The sequence below is a fragment of the Varanus komodoensis genome, unplaced genomic scaffold (genome assembly GCF_004798865.1).
Source record: "Varanus komodoensis strain SLA01 unplaced genomic scaffold, ASM479886v1 scaffold56, whole genome shotgun sequence".
NCBI classification, from domain to species: Eukaryota; Metazoa; Chordata; class Lepidosauria; order Squamata; family Varanidae; genus Varanus; species Varanus komodoensis.
The window spans coordinates 4,296,397-4,315,804 of record NW_025336169.1 but is presented as its reverse complement, the minus strand read 5'-3'; the positions used below and the strand labels follow the sequence as shown (position 1 = coordinate 4,315,804).

At 54.7% G+C, this 19,408-nt stretch overlaps 1 protein-coding gene across 2 annotated transcripts in view; it reads right to left on the bottom strand.

Moving 5' to 3' along the window:
* Positions 1 to 2,670: 2,670 nt before the first annotated feature.
* Positions 2,671 to 19,408, bottom strand: part of THOC5 (THO complex 5) — a 30,398-nt gene continuing 13,660 nt past the window's right edge. The window contains exons 12-21 of one of the 2 annotated variants that reach the window (XM_044448938.1): positions 18,962 to 19,070; positions 13,375 to 13,476; positions 13,196 to 13,292; positions 11,625 to 11,739; positions 10,733 to 10,876; positions 10,038 to 10,141; positions 8,579 to 8,666; positions 7,809 to 7,924; positions 6,787 to 6,977; positions 2,671 to 2,916 (exon numbers count right to left, since the gene is read on the bottom strand). In XM_044448938.1, coding sequence (XP_044304873.1) covers positions 2,853 to 2,916; positions 6,787 to 6,977; positions 7,809 to 7,924; positions 8,579 to 8,666; positions 10,038 to 10,141; positions 10,733 to 10,876; positions 11,625 to 11,739; positions 13,196 to 13,292; positions 13,375 to 13,476; positions 18,962 to 19,070 — 1,130 coding nt within the window. In that variant the 3' untranslated portion in view covers positions 2,671 to 2,852. The remainder of the gene's footprint in view (positions 2,917 to 6,786; positions 6,978 to 7,808; positions 7,925 to 8,578; positions 8,667 to 10,037; positions 10,142 to 10,732; positions 10,877 to 11,624; positions 11,740 to 13,195; positions 13,293 to 13,374; positions 13,477 to 18,961; positions 19,071 to 19,408) is intronic. The other variant, XM_044448939.1, reaches the window with a different exon arrangement.

The following is a 19,408-nucleotide window of genomic DNA, read 5'->3' as shown; positions in this document are numbered from 1 at the left end:
CATCTCCAATTGGACCGAATGCTGCCCGGATGTGAAGAACAATCGAGGACGCCGCCGCATCCATGCCAGCCGCGGGAGGCTCAGTGGCTGGACTTGTTCCCGCCTGGACACGCGCGGGGCGGTGCTCCTGCACGCGTGTTGCTGAGACACGGGAAGTGCAGGTCCTTGCTCACCCACAGGCCTGGCAGACAAAACGCAGCTGCGCACCACCTTGTCGGACAAAGCATCGCTTGCGGCAAAGCCTGCCGAGATCACGGTGGGCTTCTGCTGGCTGCCGGTGGCTGAAAGCTGTGTGCTGCCACCCCACCAGCCTCCGAAGCACACGCGGGGCTCCTGCCGGTTTCCTTCCCCTCCCACCGTGGGTCCTGGTTTCCGTTCTCCATCGTCGGTGCGCACGTGCAAGCACACCCGTCTTTCCTCTCCGCTCTGCCAGCAGCTGTCGTCCAAGGCTCTCCCCACCTCCCGCTTCTGCAAGCACGGAGGCGCGACATGGGGCTAAAAATAGGCTCCCCAGAGCCACTGCAATGCAGCCTTGCTTCTCACTTCCTTCTTCCCTGGAAGGGCGCCAGCTGACTTACCAGAAAGCAGCGCTGACGAGTAACCTGTGAAGGCAGGTGTGCAGGCAGCCAGCGGCTAGCCCGCCTGCCTCTCGGGGTGGAGGACGACCAGAGCAAGAGGCCCCCACGTCTCCCACTGGCAGTGCAGGCTCTTGGCACACCCGTCTGTGCACTTCTCATGCACTAGGACCCCCCCCGTTTGCCCACCCCCCCCATCTTGCATCTTGGCTGCAACACGGGGAGCTCACTCCTGCTGCGCCCGCCTCCCCCATCCATCCCAGCAGCACCTGCAACAGCAGCTGTGGTGTGAGGCGCTCACGGCTGCATTGGCCTACAGGGCGCGAGGAAGGCTTGGCGGCAGCCTCGAAACAGGTGCGGCTGGTAGTAGAAGCACCCAGTTTTCACTTGAATGCATTCTTTTCCAAAACCACAAAGTGGTAAAGGACTTTGGAAACAACCCAGCTGAACCCCTCAGTCAGTGCAGAAGTCTTGCAACGGCAACATAACCGTTCTTGACAGACATACAACCGGAGACCACTCCCATCTCCTGAGCGAGCTTGTCCCACTGCTAGAAAGGACTTGTGCTTAGCCCATTTCTCCTCCTGTCTGGCTCCAATTCACTCCCAGGCTTTCACCTGTTTCTCAAGACTTGGCTCCCAGGCCCTTCACCATCCTGGCTGCCCTCCTCGGGACACGGTTGGCTTCATCGGCGTGTCCCTTTCGATGTGGTACCCAGAGTGGACACGCTCCTCCAGGCAGGGCCTGAGTGAGCGCGGAGCGGAGCGTCTCCTTGCCGTTGTCAAGAGCGCGTGCTGCCGTGGACGGTGTCCGGGACGGCGCTGGCTCCTTCGGCAGCCTCATCGCCCTGCTGGCCCACTGTCAGAGGCTGGCCCTGTACTTCCGGCAAAGCAAGCCTCCCCCTTAACATGCATGCCTGGATTCATCTGGCATCTAAAAGCACTCTGCATTTACTGCCATGACATTTCCAATCTTGGGGTGAGGGAAGTAGGAAGTCCCCCGCCCCGCCCCCCTGGCCATTTTCAGCAGTTTCCTGGGGTAAGTCAGGGCCTGCCCCTCCTGGCAGCTTTGCCCCTCCAGCCAGGATGCACGCCTCCTCTCTCTGTAAGTAACGGATGAGGCTCCTCCTTCCCAGAAGCCTTCACCAGGGCGGCTGGGATGGCGGCAGAAGGCAAGGAAAGGGACGCAGGCTGGGATGATGGGGTGGGGGAGGGGTGGGGAAGCAGGAGAACGAGGGCCATGGCCCCCCTCCTCATCAAGGGATGCTGCAGAAGTGCTAAGGGGTCCCCCACAGCCTTCAGAAGGCCTGATCCAGCCCCACAGGCATGAGAAGAGGCGGCCAGGCGGGGAAAGCAAGAGGCTCAAGGCCGTTTAAACTGCACATCAAGCCTGTAAGCAAAATCTGAGCACGCACCCACCTAACAGCAGCCCAGAGCCAGAGTCCCTGCTCTGCATTCTGGAGGCCTCAGGTTCAATCACAGGGCATTTTAGCTGGCAGAACTGGGAGCAGCCTCAGCTGTAGCGGCTCAGGGATGGCCTGATCTATCAAGCCAGCTCCCGATTCTGGGCTCCTGGAGGCGCTCAGCCAGGGTGGGCCTGGAGGCTGTCTTAGATTATCTTTTCTTGCAGCCGCTTCCTGTGCCTCCACCTCTGCTGTTCAAGGCAGAGCCTCTCGTGCGGAAGGGCAGGAGGCGCTGACACGGAACCCTACAGAACCTCAGTGGGCTGGGAACAAAGTGCCAGGGTTGACACTGAAAGCCAAAGGATGCTGAATGGTGGCAACGAAAGGAGGTCCCCTTCGACGCAGTATATGGCATGAACTGCCAAGACTTCCCCAGGAGAGGAGACCAATTCACGGCAAATGCGGCGGTCGATGAAAACCAGTGCCGCAGGAAACAGCAGCAGCGGGTGCAAGCAGGTGTCTGGTTGGCCACTGGGACAGATGGACGGACAGACAGGACTCTGGACTGGAGAACCTTCGGTCTGGTCCTACGTTCTTACACTTTGGTTATAAGGACAAGCACCAAGTTCTTTCCCTGCCATCTTGAATCATCTGTAGGATGCTTTACAAGGCCAAGGATACGTCAACATAGCATTTAGGAAACACACTTGTCTTTACATTTTAATTCTTTCAAAACTACCTCCACTACGGATAACAGAATGGAATGAACCGAAGCCACCGAAGGCAGAAACCTCTGGCATGCCTGGGACAGGGTCAAGCCGGATATCTGCCCACCAAGCATCTCTCGCCTCAGGCCGCGCTCTCAGCTGCAGGGCTCAGCGATGGCTGAAGAAGCCCTGGGGGTAGTTGTACTTGAATGGCTTCATCCGACTGGGTCCCCTGCGAAAGGAGAGAGAATTCTGAGTTGCAAAGACATAAGTTGCATAAGAAGTGCTGGAAATGCCTTATTTCGGCTCTCCCCGACCGACTACCTCCAGCTGTTTTGGACTACAATTCCCAGAATCCCTGTCAACTGACCATGTTGGGGGGGGCTGATGGGAGTTGGCATCCCAAACCTCGGGAGACTACCAGGTTGTCTACCCGTGCACTGAGGAAGACCTAAGTAGGACTTAAAGGTCTGGAATGGTCTTAATCCAACTAAGACTATACTCTCCCAATGATTTAAAAAAGCAAAAAGGTTCCCTAACCAAAGAGAATGCTGCTGAACAGACAGGACTTAATAAGTAGAGGAGAAAAGGTTGCCGGGTTGGGAATGTGTCAGAAGACAAAACACAAAGACCTGGTTTGCACATAATGGCAGCAAATGCTGGTCTGCTTGACCCAGGAATTGCCATGTGTGAGTGAAGACACAAAAGCCATCTGTACTTTTAAAGAGTGACCCAGAAAATCATGGTTTGTCATTGGGTTAACCCAGGATGGGTTGACCCATGAACATAACCAGTGTTTCCAGGTCTGCATATCACGAAACAATACAGGAACTCAACACTTTATTTGGTTTGTTAAGTAAACACAGAAAAGACTCCCACACTCCACTCAGCCCTGCAATCACTGGCTAAAGATTGAGGAATTGCTGCTGCGATGTGTGAACCAGGTTCAAGCGTTTTAACCTTGAGCAGAGAAGTCAGTGCAGACAAAACAAAAAGCAGATAAATAAGGGAACAGAATTCTGCATCTCTGCTGCCATGGAGCGATAGCTAATACCCTGGGAAGAGAGAAGCAAGATTCAAGGTGACCTTGATAGGCTGGAACGCTGGGCTGACGACAACAGTCTGAAATTCAATAGGGACAAATGCCAAGTTTTGCACTTAGGAAAAAGAAACCAAATGCACCGTTACGAGGAGAGGAATACTTGGCTCAACAATACTGCAGGCAAGAAGGATCTTGGAATTGTTGCAGATCACAAGCTGAACAGGAGTCAACAATGAAATGTGGCTGCAAAAAGAGCAAATGCTATTTTGGGCGCATTAATGGAAGTATCACTTCCAACCATGGGAAGTACCAGTTCTCCTTTGCTCAGCACCAGTTAGGTCGCATCTGGAGTCTGGTGTCCAGTTCTGGGCACCTCAGTTGAAGGAAGATGCAGACAAGCTGGAAAAGGCAAGAGGAGGGCCAAAAGGCTGATGTGGGGAGTGGAGACAAAGCTCTCAGAGGAAAGACTAAGAGAACGAAGCATGTTCAGCCTCAGGAAGAGAAGACTGAGGGGAGCTCGGATAGCATTCTAGAAGTACCTGAAAGACTGTCTTAAAAAGGAAGGACGGGATCGCTTCACAATCAGCCCAGGGTGCAGGGCATGGTATAATGGGCTCAAACCGCGGGAAGCCAGGTTCTGCATCGTTAGCGCAGTGAGACAATGGAGCTAATTACCTAGGGAGGTTGTGGGCTCTCCCACATTGGAGGCATTCAAGATGGCAGCAGGTCGGACCTGATGGAACTCTGGCCCCTTCCAACTCGTTTGCTCTACTATTCTATGTCACAACCAAAGGAGCCTGGATTTCAGAAATGAATCTAGTGCAGGGTGTATGCTTCCCAGGGTCATAGCCTTTTCAAGTATACAGTCCTCATAATTCTAGAAAAACAAATCTTCTTTAAAACTGTCTGAACAGAAATTGATATAATTAAATATAAGCAGCTGTGGGGGACTTTTGGGGCTGAGCAGCTGCATAAAAATAATTCAGATAAATAAATATGAACAGGAAGCAAGTGTGAAAGGCTGATTTTCTTCCCTGCAAGGCCAATACTTTGCTCACATCAGCTGCCCATGGATCTCCTGTCTCTGGCATCTCATTTTCAGTGTATGCCGCCCTGCCCCCCCCCCCCCCCCCCCCCATTTTGGGTAAAAGAACGCAATGAGGCAGCATCTGGTTTGCTTCACAATGGCCTGTTTGTGCCATTAATTACTTTTTTTGCAGGGAAGATCAGAGACAGCCAGCGCACTGGTCACAGTGCCAATCAAGCTGAGGCGATGTTCCACTTGAGGGTGCAACACAGAAGAGGCCATGCTTGGAAGCAAAGGTGGCACTTGAGCTGCTGGGACCTCAAGGCAGCAGGTTCCGGAGGAAGGAGCAGCCCTTTCCCAGAACTCAGTCCCTTTTCTCCAGCCCAACGGGAAGGGGAGGGGTGGAGCGCTCTCGCCAGCAGGTAGCCGGAGCAGCTGTGCTAAGTGAGGCTCACAGCTGCCCCAGACAATGTGGGAAGAATTGAGTCAAAGCAGGAATGATGTGTCAAAATTGGGGTGGGGGGGAGGATGGGCAAAGAAGGGGAGAAAAAAGATTTTTAGCTGGTTAAAAATTAACCAACCTGTCGCCTGCTAAAAGCAGGGGAAGGTTTGCTTTATGAACACAGAGAGCCGTCCTATCCTGTGCCAGGTCCTTGCCCCACCAAACCGGTACTGCTGACACTGACTGGCAGCTCTCTGGGGTTTTAGGCAGGGGTGTTCCCAGCTTCACCTGGAGATACCAGGGATCAAGCCTGGGACTTTCAGCAGGCAAGGCAAGACCCCCTGAACCCAATGGCCCTTCCCTTTCATTTGGACACAAAGTGCCTTGCGTGCCAGCAAACCGTGTCAGCCACGGATGCTGGTGGAAGCGGAAGGATCACGAGTTCAAATGGAGCCCAAGCAAGAGGGATGCTTCCAGAGCGTGTGATGAACAAAGTGCAGACTGATATATGCCCACATTTAAAGCCCCCAAGCCAGGTGAGGCATGGCGGAACAGCTTGCATCCACCTTCCACGATATCCTTTTTCATGCCAACTACCTCGGTGCATGAAAGCCTCCCTGAACTCTTCGACTGGGCTCCACTGGAGTCAGGTGGTTTTTTTTTGTAGGCCAGCCACCAAAGAAAACTTCAAGATCAAGATCAGGCTGGAGCTGGCTGCTGCCTCAATTTTAATCTCCGAAGCTTCACTTTCAGGTGACTTTGTTGTCAAGACTGTGAGCAGCGCTTTAAAATTCCAGCTCTCTGAAGGGACAGTGAAGACAATGTGTTGATTTTATTTAAAGATTTGGGAAGTCTTTGAAAGAAGTGACTGTCAGAAGCAATCATGGTCACCTTTTCAAAACTCAAGATGTATCAGCAAAACTGTATGATTTGGCATTAAAAAAGAAAGGAAAGCTGGGCAGCAAGGAAGAAAGTGTTTGGAGGCTGCGTGTCGGGACCTGCTACAATTTGGGAGACAGACACTGTGAGAAAACGGTGCTTTTGGGGCCTGCAGGGACAGCTGCCGGGTAGGGACAGGGCATGGTGGGAATTCAGCACCAGGGTGCTCTGCACTGCGCGATTCTGCAGCAGTGCCGCATGGGCACAGACCTGAGCTCCAAAAGCATCGTTTTGAGCTCCTTCATTTAAAAAATCATCCTAGCCCCAAAAACCATGAGCGAGGACTTATGGGTGCTGCTTAGTGAGGTCTTCAAAGACCCTTTTGCAAATGAGTTCCAGTGGCCAGCATGTAGCACCTGCAGAAGCGCTGGAACCTCTGCCTCCGACATCAAGCAGAATCATGCGAAATAAGGAAAAGTTACGATTTAGGTAGGGCTGCAGAACCAAGTCTCCTGCTCTGTGGGATTGTTGGGGGAGGGGGCATCTTTAGGGCAGAGGGTGCCCGGCTCCCGTCTTTTGTCTCTTGGACACACCGCTGCTTCCTGCGCTGAGATTCCTTTTCCCTGCAGCCTGTCCAGCAGCAGATGAGACCCTTCCTTTGATGGGGCCGGCCCTGCTTCAGATGCTCCGCACACGGACCTCTCCTACCCACCTGACCAGGCGCAGACACATCTTCTCCTGCGGAAACTCCTTCGGGCCCTCCACACTGTTGTCGTGGGTCTCCGTCTCGAGGTAGACGTCCAGCACGACACACAAGCGCTGCAGCTGGTTGGTCAGGAGCTGGTGGCCGGGCTTGGGGCCTTGAAGCTCCTTATAGCAGACACTGACCTCGCTCTCCATGGCCTGCCATGCATGAGGGAGAGGGAGAGGGAGAGGGAGGGAAGATGGGAGAGAGAGAGAGAGAGGTCAGTCCCTGGGGGGGCTTTCCAACAGAGGCCCTCACCTGCTCGCTCACTCAGCTCTGTTCTCTCCTCTTCTGCGCAGCGTGCCTTGTGCAGCTAGATTTCTGCCCAGCACAAGGACATCGACAATACGCCCCACAAGTGTGGGGCAGACACTGCAGATACACTGTTAGACAGCATAGAAACAAAGAATCATAGAATCGTAGAGTCAGGAGGGGCCGGAAGGCCATCAAGTCCAACCTGATGCTGGTGCAGGACACCAGTGACACCATCCCGCTCAGAGGGCTGCCCAGTTTCTTTCTGAACATCTCTCGTGTGGGAGAGCCCCCACCTCTCCGGGCAGCTGGTTCCACTGCCGAATTGCTCCAAGAGGAAGGAAGCGTTTCCCTACGTTTGGGGTGTCGAAGCTTGAATTGATTGCATGGGCCATAAAGCAGGGAGACCCCCAGGCGCCCCGCTGCCAGGGAGGTGGGAGAAAGACGCGACTGCCTGCAACAACCTGGCCGCCCGCCCGCCCGCCCGGAGGTCTGCCGCAGAAGCACTGCCACGCTTTCCTGCAGAATTGTGCCCCACGTAAACAGTGTGCGGAGGCTCCTCAGACCTGCTGAGCCTGTGTGACCATTCCTGGCCTACCTACGGTCAGAGGGCTTCAAAAATGAAGCCATTTGTGCTGGGGAGGAAAGGAGGAACGTGCAGCAGACGCCCCGCCCCGCCCCACCTGTCCAAGTGGCTCCCAGCAGAGTTCGCTGCCCGGCCTGCCCCCGCTCCTTACCCGGATGTTGCTGTCGTTGCTGCCCGTCTTCTCCCCTTTCCAGTTCAGGCACAGGCTGAAGATGGGTGGAATGCTGGAGTAGCCGGGATTCAGCACCACGGCGGCCTGCAGTTTGGCTGCAGCACACAAGGGGGAGGGAGGGAAGCAACCGGACCGTGTGCATCAGACAGTCTGAGGCCTGATCCTGCCCTGCTCTTGCATGTTTCCAGTTGAGGACAGGTGTGTGGTGGCGCTGTCCAGCACAGATGAGGCCATGTCAGGGGGCACAGCCCAGCCCTGACAGCCCCCTTTCTTCCTCCATGTTGGAAGGAGGCAGCCCGAGCGTGGAGAAGGCAGCTCTGGCCGCCCCACAATGCCACTGCGACCGGCGATGCTGGCACTCACACCCCCTCCTCCCTGTGCAGGGAGTCCCGGCGCCCAGAGAGAGCAACTAGCCCCTCCGTGGGCAAGCAAGCAAAACCCAGCTGTGCCCCACAGCCTGAGAGCAGAGAAAACCACTGGGGGGGGGGTGCCCCCCCCGGGAGGATTCTTCCAGGAGGAGGTCTTGGGCCGAAGCTCCACCTCCTGGAGAATCTGCACCCTCCTTTAGGAGAAAAGAGTGCAAAATGAATCCAATGGTGCCGCCTCTCTTCGGAGGACTCTGAGTGCCGTATTTGATGCCTTTGCTGCGCCCGAAGCGTTCCGGCTCCCCAGCCTCATCCCCCACAGAAGGGCAGCGCAGCTCTCCCAAGCCTGCTGGAAAGAGCCCAGGAGAAAGGAAAGGCGCCTACCTGTCCCTCTTTCGACCAGGGCCATGTAGTACAGGTGCGTGTCCTCTGCCAAACCAGCCTCCACAACATCCTTCGTGTAGGGCAACTCCTGGGTGGGAAGAAGAATTGAGCCAGGGCCGGGCCGGGCCAGGCCGGGCCCGCACTGTGTGCTCTCAGCCAAGGACGCAGGTTGCCCCCCGGCTCTGAGTGACACAAGCACGTCAAACCACTGCGCCCAGAGTGCCTGGCGGGACCAGCGATGGGGGGAGGATCATTCTTCCACCTGACGTCCTGAGCTGCTAAAAAAGGCAGCTTCACGAAAGTAATAGGGAAAAATAGGGCCACTCGAACTGAGCAGCCTCGGCCTTGGTCCTCCACCATTTTCCGGTGGCCATCCTTCAGGAGGAGGCATGCGCAGTCTCTGCACATGCTCAAAGTGCAGACAGCCTACACTTCCCCCTCCCTTTTAAGTAGACATGCATGGTAAGTGCCCACTAGAGAATTGCCATGTCTGCATTCCAAGAAAACGAATGCTCAGGCAGAGCTTTCCATCGGATCAAGTGTAAGCCCCTTCATGCGAAGGAGAGAAAGAGGGTGACTACCCAGAGAAGGGCCTTTTCAGCTGTGGCACCAGCCCCCCAGAAAGGTGCACCTGGGACTGACACCATGCACCTTGCAGCACCAGGCCAAACTTAAGTTTTTAAATGTTTAATATATTGTCATATGTCCTGAGAGTCATTGACTAAATAGGAACAGTACATAAAGGGTTTAAACAGGTAAAATAAATAACATTTAAGGGCGCAATCGAACAGAGATTCCTGGCATCCTACCAACTCGCCAAACACTCAGACAGCCTAATTTGGCTGTGATGTGGCTTTGCTGCTGCTCGTGATGGGGAGAGGCTGAGGCTCCACCAGGACACCTCTGATCCCAGCTGAGCCTCGCCTTCCCCTCCATGCTCCTGGGAACCCACTACAACACCGGCTCCATGGCAAAGTCCTCTGTCCTTGAAGCTGTAGCTGCTGTGGAAAGAGCAGTGTCAGCTGTGAGGGCGAGAGGGGTGTGCATGGAGGCCGGAGACTCAGCTCTGGATTAAAATGGATTTCCAAGATCAAGACTATAATTCTGACATTTCCTATGGCTACTAAATGGCCCAGCAGACACAGGATTGCCCCCTAAACTATACTAAATGTGCTTTTCCTTTAAAAAAAATCCTAATCAACGATCTCCTGCAACTGGGGGAAAGAAAAAGACTGTCCAGGGGTCACATCCAGAATTAGTTGCATTTCAAGGAGACGCACTGAATCTTTGCAACTGAAATCATGCTTAAAGCAAGCTCCACTGATTTCAGTGAATTTACTCTAAGAATGACCAAATCTGGATTTCAACCCCATGTTTTCACCCCTCAAAAACATTCCCATTAAAATATTATCGAAAAAGACATCACTGGCTGTACGCATTTCCAAAGGATCCCACCTACCAGGTAGTCCTCATAGGTGATGGCTGTCCACTTTGTCAAGCGTGACACAATCTTAGCTGGAAAGAGGTGCTGGCATTCACTGGAGACAGGCAGGATTCCATGCTCTGAGGCCAAGCACAGAAAAGCGTCCCATGAACGTGGTCCAGGAGACGAGGCTTCTTCAGAGACCCAAACCCTGCTGTGTCATCTGAGCTCATGGCCTGAAGGCTATTTCTGGGCTGCTTCCCCTGCTCACAAGCACTGCTGCCCAGTTCTGATGACACAACAACCTGCGTTGGGTAGCTTAATGGCAGCTACGCTAATGGCAATCGGTGAAGAAGCTACAGTGGCTTGTTTTGATCATGCAAAATGGGTCAGAACCGATGGGCTGCCATGCATGAGTGGAAGAGACATCAAGCTCTGGCCAGGGCAACAACCATGGTTAAATCCATGGGTGAGTCATGGGTGAGTCTGGCCATTGGGTTTGCCTGCCTTTTGGGCCTTGAAAATGAATCTTCTATCTCTCTTACTTATCCCCCGCCTTTCTAACAAAGTAACAAAAATGAAACTCAAGGCAGCAGGCATTCATTTCAGCTAACGAGGACTAGGTACTTTTGCTTCTTAAAGCTCTGATTCATCCAATTGGCTTGATAGCTAAGTAGCCTGAAAGCAACTGTTTTATACTTAAGGATTCACTGCAACATCTGAGAATGTACCAGAACACCATTTGTGTAGTACATCAAAGCGCTTCATTACAGCTCTGCAAAGCAGACCAGGGGTTACATCCAAACTGGAGAACAAAAGAGCTTGCAAGAAAGCACAAGCAAGAGACATACGGGGTGTACGGCTTGTAAGGAAAACTGGAAAACAGGGAAAGGAGGAGCGGAAGCGAGAAAGGACATAAATGGTAAGGAATTATGATGGGTTTGTAGTAAAAGCCAAACTACACGTGGCTACTGCACATGTACCTCTTTCTTTAGAAAAAGCAGACACGTGTGCGTGGGGAGCTGATCTGGATGAAGCCATTCCCAGCCAAACGATTCTTCCAAGCCACGTTAATCGCAGGCTCCCCCAAGTGCCATTACAAGCAACTTTCAGGGGCAATTTTGGTCAGGAGAAGTGAGGGGGCTGAGTTTAAGTTCTCTCTTCTTTCAGGCTGCTGCCCTGATCCAGCCCAGAGACCTCATGGGTCTAATCATGAGCAAATGCTTTTAAACACAGTATAACCTTAAAGGGGCTTACACGACAGAATGGCCCCTCTGTTAAATAGAGAGGAGGACAAGCCCTACACACAGAAAATAAGCAAGGCCAGGAAAACAGTTGCCTCTCTTCCTCAAGGTGCTGCTTTTGATTTCGGAAAGGAGATTGGTATTTTTGTGAGAATTCTGCCAAGCACCGCTGCCCCCGGTTCCTGCTGTGTAAAATGATGGGCTCAGACATAATGTGGATCACCTCAGGGGAGCATGAGGCCTTAGAAGTGGGGCTCACGTTGCAGTGAAAGAGAGTCGTGGGCCTGCAAAGACTCTGCAGTGGCCCAGAAAAATCAAAACTGGGGTCTTGTTGGCCCAAAACTGGGGTCTTGTTGGCCCAGGAGTAGCTGTGACGTACCCAGCGAAGCAAACTGCTTATGCAGAGCGAGGCGGGACTCCAGCCTCATCTTGAGCAGCTTCATCGTCCTCTCCATGTGGCTGGCACTCAGGGAGTTATCGGCTACCACGGGACTCTGTCAAGACAAGACCAGACCAGACCAGACCAGACCAGACTGGGATACACTGCAATCCAAGCCTTGTTGGCCACAAAAGCTGGGTGGGCAGGCCAGGACTGGATTCTCTGCCCTGGAGAGCTGCAGGACATGCTGGGAAAGGTTGGAAAAACCTTCCTCTGCCTCAGTCCTTTCCCTGAAACCACCAGTCACGTTGCTGTTTGTCCAAACGGTCGGCCTGGCTTTCCCTCAGGCTTATTTCCCAGCAGTCAGGACTTCAAGTGGCTGGTACTCTGGCCTCTGCCTGGCAGTGGAATCCCTCACAAAGAGTGGCCCCAGGGGAAATCCAGCCCGCAGGATGAGAGGACCCCCCACTGTCCTTATGGTGTATGCACACAGTCATTTTACGGAAGGATTTTGAGGAGCAACCCTTAAAATCCTGCTTCCAGATTAGATGCCCTCGTGCTGAAGGGGGACCACAGATACAGGATATGAACTGCCCTGAAGGGCTCCACCTGACCTTCCAAGTTAGACCTTCCAAGTTAGTGCAGGAGAACCAGGAGGTGTGATTACTGCACGAAGAGGCAGCCTGGGCAACCCCAGGGATTTTGGACTACAGTTCCCATAAACTCTAGATAGAATGAGCAATATTTAGGGATTGTGGGATTTTTTTATTTTATGGCTATATTTATACTTATGCTATGATAATAAATAATTATAATCTATTTACATTTTATTTATAATTTAACTTATATTTATGATATAATTTATACTTAATTGTAATTATTATAATGGTAATCTTTCTCCCCCCCCCTTTTTTTGCAAGGACCCCCCGGTGGTGTACCTGATTCTCCTCCTCTCCATGTTATCCTCACAACAGCCCTGTCAGGGAGGTTAGGCTGAGAGTCAGAGGCTGGCCCAAGGTCACCCCGTGAGCTTCGTGGCTGAGTGAGGGTCAGAACCCGGATCTACCCGGTCCCAATCCAACACTCTCACCACGACCACCCAGTGGATCTCCTGGGACTGCAGTCCAAAACACCGAGAAGGCACCAGGTTGCCTACCCCAGGTTAGCGTCAGGCTGGGGAGATCAGCGTGGACATCTTTGCTCAGGTCCAGCCGCTGAGATGCTGCCTGTACACAGCACCGCCTCCTCAGCATCGGAGCCAATGAGCTGCCGTGGAAGAGCAGCAGTGCTGCCCACACCACCTGGCTCTCCCACTTTCACTCCACAACCCACCATCAGCACATCTGCACGTTGCAGGGTGGGGAGTTTAGGGGCTAAGCAGCCTTGTAGCTAACCCAGGAACAAGCCATGGGTTAAGTGCTGGGCTGTTTAGCCTCTAAACCATACAGAAGCCTCATTTCAAAGGTCAATGAGCGCCCTCTTGCTCCCTTTGCAGTTCGAACTCCCAGACTTGGGCCAGCACTGACAGCTACCGAGGTCTTGGGACACACCAGAAGCGAACTCGAACTTACCTGTGGCTGGTCTTTGGGGAAATTCAGCCCCCCCAGTTTCTGCACCCACATATACGGGTGGCCCAGTTCCGTGACATAGTCATTCAGGCTGACGATGCTGGAAAGACAGAGGGAGCGTGAAAGGACAGGTCACCCACTTGTGACTTAGGGGGCAGCTTCCCTCTCCATGACTGGCTTACCCAACTTTATCGAACTGGAACTGGTTGGCTGGATTGGGCGTTTTCTTTCCATGATCTCTGTGATACAGGCAGCTCAACAGGGAGTCAAGGGACAGGAGGTCTCTGGGAAGAAGAATGGGGAAAGGACACAATATCAGGATTTCCTGCTGCACCCCTTCAATCGCAGAAAACCCATGCACCTTCTCTCCTGGTGCTGTTTCAAGGCATTCTGGCTGACTGAGGAGGGAAACAGCCATTTGCACGTGCATTAGAAGTACTTGTATTCTCATCAGCGAAATTGTTTTCAAGCAAAAAGAAAAAGAAAAGACAAATGGCAGTGGAATAGGCTCCTGTGCCAGAAAGCTACCAATTCAGATTCACAGAAAATCTTCAGCTCAAAGTGTTCTGTGAGGAGGGAGGGAAGGGTCTAAAATCTGCAAGTCGATCAGTTGGCAAGTAGTCCACTGAGCTACTTATCTCCCCCACCAGCGTTCAATCACCACCCACCTTTTTGGCAAGAACAAACGCAGCCCTGTCTCTGAATCAGCTTGCTGCCCTCCCCCCAGTTTTTGCTCTCCACATTCAATCTCCTACCACATCTAGTTGCTTCTTCCCTGAACCACACGGCAAAATTCCACCCCCACCCCACCTGCCCCCTAGGAAAAACTCGGCTTCACACAGTTGTCATCTCCAGTTCTGACTGCTACAACCTCCCTCTGGGCCTTTCCCCTCTATAAGGCAGCAGCCTTCTTTACCCAGACTCCGCCGTGAGAACTGACTCTGTCTCCCATCGCTCAATGCGCCCCCATCTCTTAATTAGCTTTTCACTCCACTTTTATTTCCAGCACAAGCTCCATGTCCTCAACTACTGCTCTGCCATAGCCACTTTCTGGGTTCTTGCTATTCTCTCTGCCTGTCCGTCCGTCCCTCCAGCAGCTCTACCATTCGGGACTCTCACTCCCACGTCTTCCTGCCCCACGTGTGTCGGACTAGCTGTGCGGATGGGGTGCCACCCTCCCCTGCCCCTTTCTACATCCCACTTTCACTCCCAAGTGCCTGAGCCATAACAACGGAAGTGCGGCTACACGGGCTCCAATCGCTCCCTTCCCTCCCAAGGATGTACTTCCTACCATAGACCGGAAGACCGTGGCTGGCAGACAAGCCCGGCTGCAGTTCCCGCGAGAGGAGACTGGCTGGATCGGGCCCACTGCCCATCCGGTCCCGCAGTCGGTTCACACAGTAGCGGCCCAGTGGAACCCCCAGTGGGATGGGGGGCAGCAGCCCCCACACCCCCAAGCTCCCAGCTGCGGGGCACGCAGGCATTCTGCCTGATCCCAGGGGTGGCACAGCACGATCAGGGCTAGAGCCCCCGCAGGCCTTCTCCCCCAGGGATGCGTCCGGCTCCCTTTTGAAGTGGTCCGGAGAGGCGGTCGGGGTCCCAGTGAGCAATCTTTTGCTGAGGAAACACGGCAGGGGCCAGATACCCACAGGGTTCCTACACAAGCTGACTGCCACAATATTGCCTTTGTGTATTAAATGGCAGAGGAGCAAGGCTTCTTCCAGGGTCCTCTCTCCAGTCGCCCAGAGGATGCACCAGTTCTAGGCACGTCCACAGAGAGCCCAGGAGCCTTCCCGGCTTTCACTTCCTGCTCCGCCAGGCCTACTTCCCAGCCTGGCACCGCAGGCTGCTTCTCTAACGCCCAACTAAATCTTTAGCTAACAAACTACTGCAATCTCTTAAAAGAGCCAGCAACCATAAGTTGCCTGATCTGGGCTGAATTTCTGCATGAACACAGGTACAAAAGGCAGGACCTGCCCGGTGGTGGCTCCTTCCCTTTGGGGACTCTCCTGCCCCCTCACTGCTCGCTTCAGAAAACAAACACCTTAAACTGTTTACTCCAGTCTGCATTTGGCACTTAAAAATCATCAGCACCTGCTGTATGTTAGTTGCCTTATGCAGACAGCACACCCTGATGGCAAATTTGGTCTTCTTTTTTTAAAAGGAATGGTGATGATGTGCTTCTGTGACTGACATGGCGTTTCACCTGCAATGCGATAGTCCAATCTGCTTTTTGCAGAATTTACCGACCGACTAGTCGAGAGTGGAGCATTTTGTGGTGAGCGAGGTTACATGCAATTCCGGCTCCATCCGCTCGAGATGACCATCTGCAAGGCCACTTTAAAATGGAAACGGCCAATGCTGGAAAGCAGCACTGCATTTCACAAGATTGGGAAAAGGACACCAGAACCCCTGCTCTGGAATCGCCAAGGCAATGCAGCAGAAGGAAACTGCAGCTTTTCCAGAGAACCCATGCGCCGCTTGCGCAGGGGCATTTTCTTCCGCAGGGCCCCACAGGTGAAGGAGGAAAGGAAGAGCAAGGGTGCACTCACAAACATGCTGTCTGTGCCAGAAAAGGGCCCGGCATGCGCTGTGTGTACCTGAGCTTCGGGGAAGGCAGAAGCTGCCTGGAGGGGAGGCCAACCAGGGTCTGCCAGCTGCCCGGTGCTGATGCAGGGAGTAGCAGTCACCCTCTAGGGATGTGGCCTGGATTGGCACCAACCCGCCCGGAGAGGATGGGGCTTTTGGGAGGCAGAACAGGCCCTGCTCCTCCAAGCCATGCTCCCTAGCAGTGCAGCCGTAAGCCACGCAACCGGCTGCGGATCCACTCCTCTTCCGCTTTTCTTCCATGTGGACTGCAGGCTTGTTTGCCGATGCACCCTTGTAAAGGCCGAGAGGCCCCCCGTGCAAGTTCTCCCCCGCAGTCCAAAGGGGCATGGCAGGCACCCAGGTTCACCACCTGAGGGAGAAGCGGATCCTCAAAGTGGCCCCAGTGGCTGGCTAAGTTTAAAAAGGAGTCCAGACCAGAGAGCACTCTAGGCTAGCCCAGGATTCTGCTCCATGACACCTGGCGCTGCATGTGCAGCAGCCTCCCGCAACCGCACGCCCTGCAGAAGTGCCGGGCCGCAACCGCCTGCCTCTCCGGGAGGGGTGGCCAGTCCACCGAGGGGACACCGGCTCGGAGGAGCACCTTCCCCCAGTGCGGGGACACCCTGCCTCCTCGCCATACCCAGCACAGCCCAGGGAGGGCACGGCCCAGAGACAAACGCACCGCCTCAAGGAGCCCACTTCGCTTGGTACGTGTTGCTCCTCGAGGCCTGGAGGAGGGTGCTTCTGAGCCCATGCTTAGCGAATGCCCACGGCATCAAGGTCCGAAGTAGCCCATCGCCTCGGCACAGGCCTCCTGAGCCCCCGCTTGGCCGGGGCTCCCTGCCTCACAGGCTGGTTACGAGGGCGAAATCAAGCGCACCACGTACACTGCCCAGGGCAAAGCGAACAGGAACGCCGTGTGCTCCGGGAACTGCCAGGAAAGCCACCAGCACAGAACCGAACTGCACAATTCTACACAGTTGCGATGTGCTCGTGCAGCCAAGCTAACAAGCCAGGGGTTCTCCTAAGCCGGCCTTGCCCTTACGCACCGGCCTCCACAGGCTCTGGAGGGACCAAGCTCCAGCCCTTGAGGCAAGGTGGCCCGCACTGCGGGAGGGGAGGCGGTGGCTGAGCGGGTGCCACAGCAGGAGAGGGAGCCATGTGTCTGCCAGAGGGTGATGGGGGGCAACAGGGAGGCCGGAGGCCGCCAGCCCCCGGTCCGTCTGTGCCGGCTCAGCAGATCGGCAGGCACACGCAGCCGCGACCAGGCAACCGGATTTGCCTGGCCGTGCCGGCCATTCTTCGCCGCTGCATCAGGCTCCACCGAGTCTCGCAGCCACAATAAATTAAGAGATGCTAGACAGGCCCTGTCTTCTCCGATAAAGTCTCCTTGCTGTTCAGGGACAAATGAGTCCCAAGAGGGACGGCACTGCAGTGCCTCCCAGGGACCAGACCCAGCCAGCAGAGGGGATGATGTGGCAAAGGAAAAGGAGCCCCTACAGCTCCCCCTGCTGTCGTGTGGGCAAGGAGAAACTTTTGCATCCAAATTCTAGCCCATGTGATACGTGGCAGGTCAGGAAAGTAGAATCCGCAATTCTGCAAATTAAGACAGGCTGCCTCCGCTGCCACTGCCGCCCAGCTGGTTCTCGGCCGATTCTAATCCTTGTGGAAAGGAGGCATCAGCAGCCGCGCGATTAAGGCAGGAACAAACGATGCCCTTAGCCTGGCTAAAATGGTGGTATGAACACTCCAGACCAGAGAACCACTGACAGGATCACTGCAGTCAGGAATTTGTGCTGCCACCTCGGCCGGGAGGAAGGCCTTGTTCTACGCAGCCTAACAGGAGACTCAATACGTTCAGCCCAGCAAAGATTATGGGGTGATGCGACAGCCGCCTTCAGATTTCAGACGACAGAAAAGACATGTTCTCTGTTGCTCCAGAGAGCAGGGCTACAAGAAGCTCGTGGGAGCTACAGCAAAGCAGGTCCCAGTGAAAAACTGGGGGAAATCTCCTGACAGGGTGGGCTCTTCGGCAGCAGAACTGATGTTTGGCAGGTGGGATCTCCTTTGCGGGAAGTATTTCAGCAGTGGCTGATGACCATCAAGACACCTGTAGCTGCACCTCCGATGGGAGGTCCGACACTGGGCAGGGGGGTGGATTGTATGACCTTCACAGTCCCTTCCAGCTCCATGACTCTACACTCTGAAATGCCCCTTTGCACCAAGCGGCCTAGGGGCCACTCAACCAGCCTCGGTTCCCCAACGGCGAGAGAGAGGGGCCTTACTCGCAGCGCTGCAACAGCAGTGCCCTAGCCATCCTGGTGCCTTGCAGGGGCACAGGACTGTCCCTTCCATCCTTCCCAGCCAACATGGGACGTCGCAGTCCTACTTATCTGGAAGACACCAGGCTGGCGAAAAATGCTCTAGCACCAGGATCACAACAACAACATATGAAGCACCTTCTCTGCTCGAAAACACTGTGTGAAACGAGCTGTCATGATCATTAATGAAGGACATGCAGAGTCAAAACCCCCACGTTCCAAGGAGACGATCCAACATGCAGCAGCCCTGGATGTGTGCTGCATGCAGGTGGCTCCGGATTCAGTCTCGGGCACTCTCACAGGAAGCAGGTGCTTGGCCTCCAGGGCTTGTAAAGAGCCCTTCCTGGCCAGCAGCACCAGTCCAACACTGGGTTAAGCCAGGTCTTGGGCAGCTAAGCCACTCTGCTGCACCTCACAAGACAGCCAGAACTGCACTGACTGCTCCCCCCTTTCTGCAAAAAGCAAGCTGGACTTTCAATGGATTCGGCAGGGCAGATATGGGCGACACACACCGGCAGGTCCTGTGCGGTTCCGCCCCACCCTCCGTGGCGGCTGAACCCTCCTGAAATGGTCCCCAGAGCGCAGCCACCAACTCAGCCGCTTGCTGCCAAAATTCGCTGACAAGCTGCTAGACAGAGCCTGCAGCTTCTTCCCAAGCTAGATGTGACCCCGGGGACAATCAGTGGCAAGGCACAGCCTTGTGGGACGGCAGCAGAGATTCGAGTGGTGCAGCAGGTGGGGCGAGGGGCCGGCAGCTGGGCCCCCGAGCTGCTCCATCTCCGGCTTGTCATCCATCTCCCGCCACCTCTAACTTCGCCGCGGGTGTGACCCATGTGGCATCCCGCCACCCAAAGCTCACCCGGCGCTGACGGGCATGGTCATCTCCGTGGCCGTGGTCACCCGGGCTTTCACGGTCATGACGTTGAGGTTCATCAGATAGTAGAAGGTCAGGAGCAGCAGGCTGCCATCTGCAACGACACACCGTCAAGGGTGGGTGTTCGGGAAGGAGAAGGCAATCCGCGGAGCTGCAGAAGGGCGTGGGACCATGAGAGGACACGCTGCAGCAGCTGCCAACTGAGTGCAGCAGCCACTTGTGGGGGAAAACAGCAGCCCTCTTGCCCACTGCAAGGGGGAACAGGCCAGCTGTGAGGAGGAGAGGGGGCAACCGGGGAGGAGAGTGGCCTGCATTCCAGGCTGCCCAAGCGGGACTGCACTGGCCACCGGGCAGCTCTTGCAAGGGAGTGAGGAATGGTCGGCTATGGCCGCCCTGCCCGAGGTGATGCCTGGCAGGGCCAGCCCCATCCCA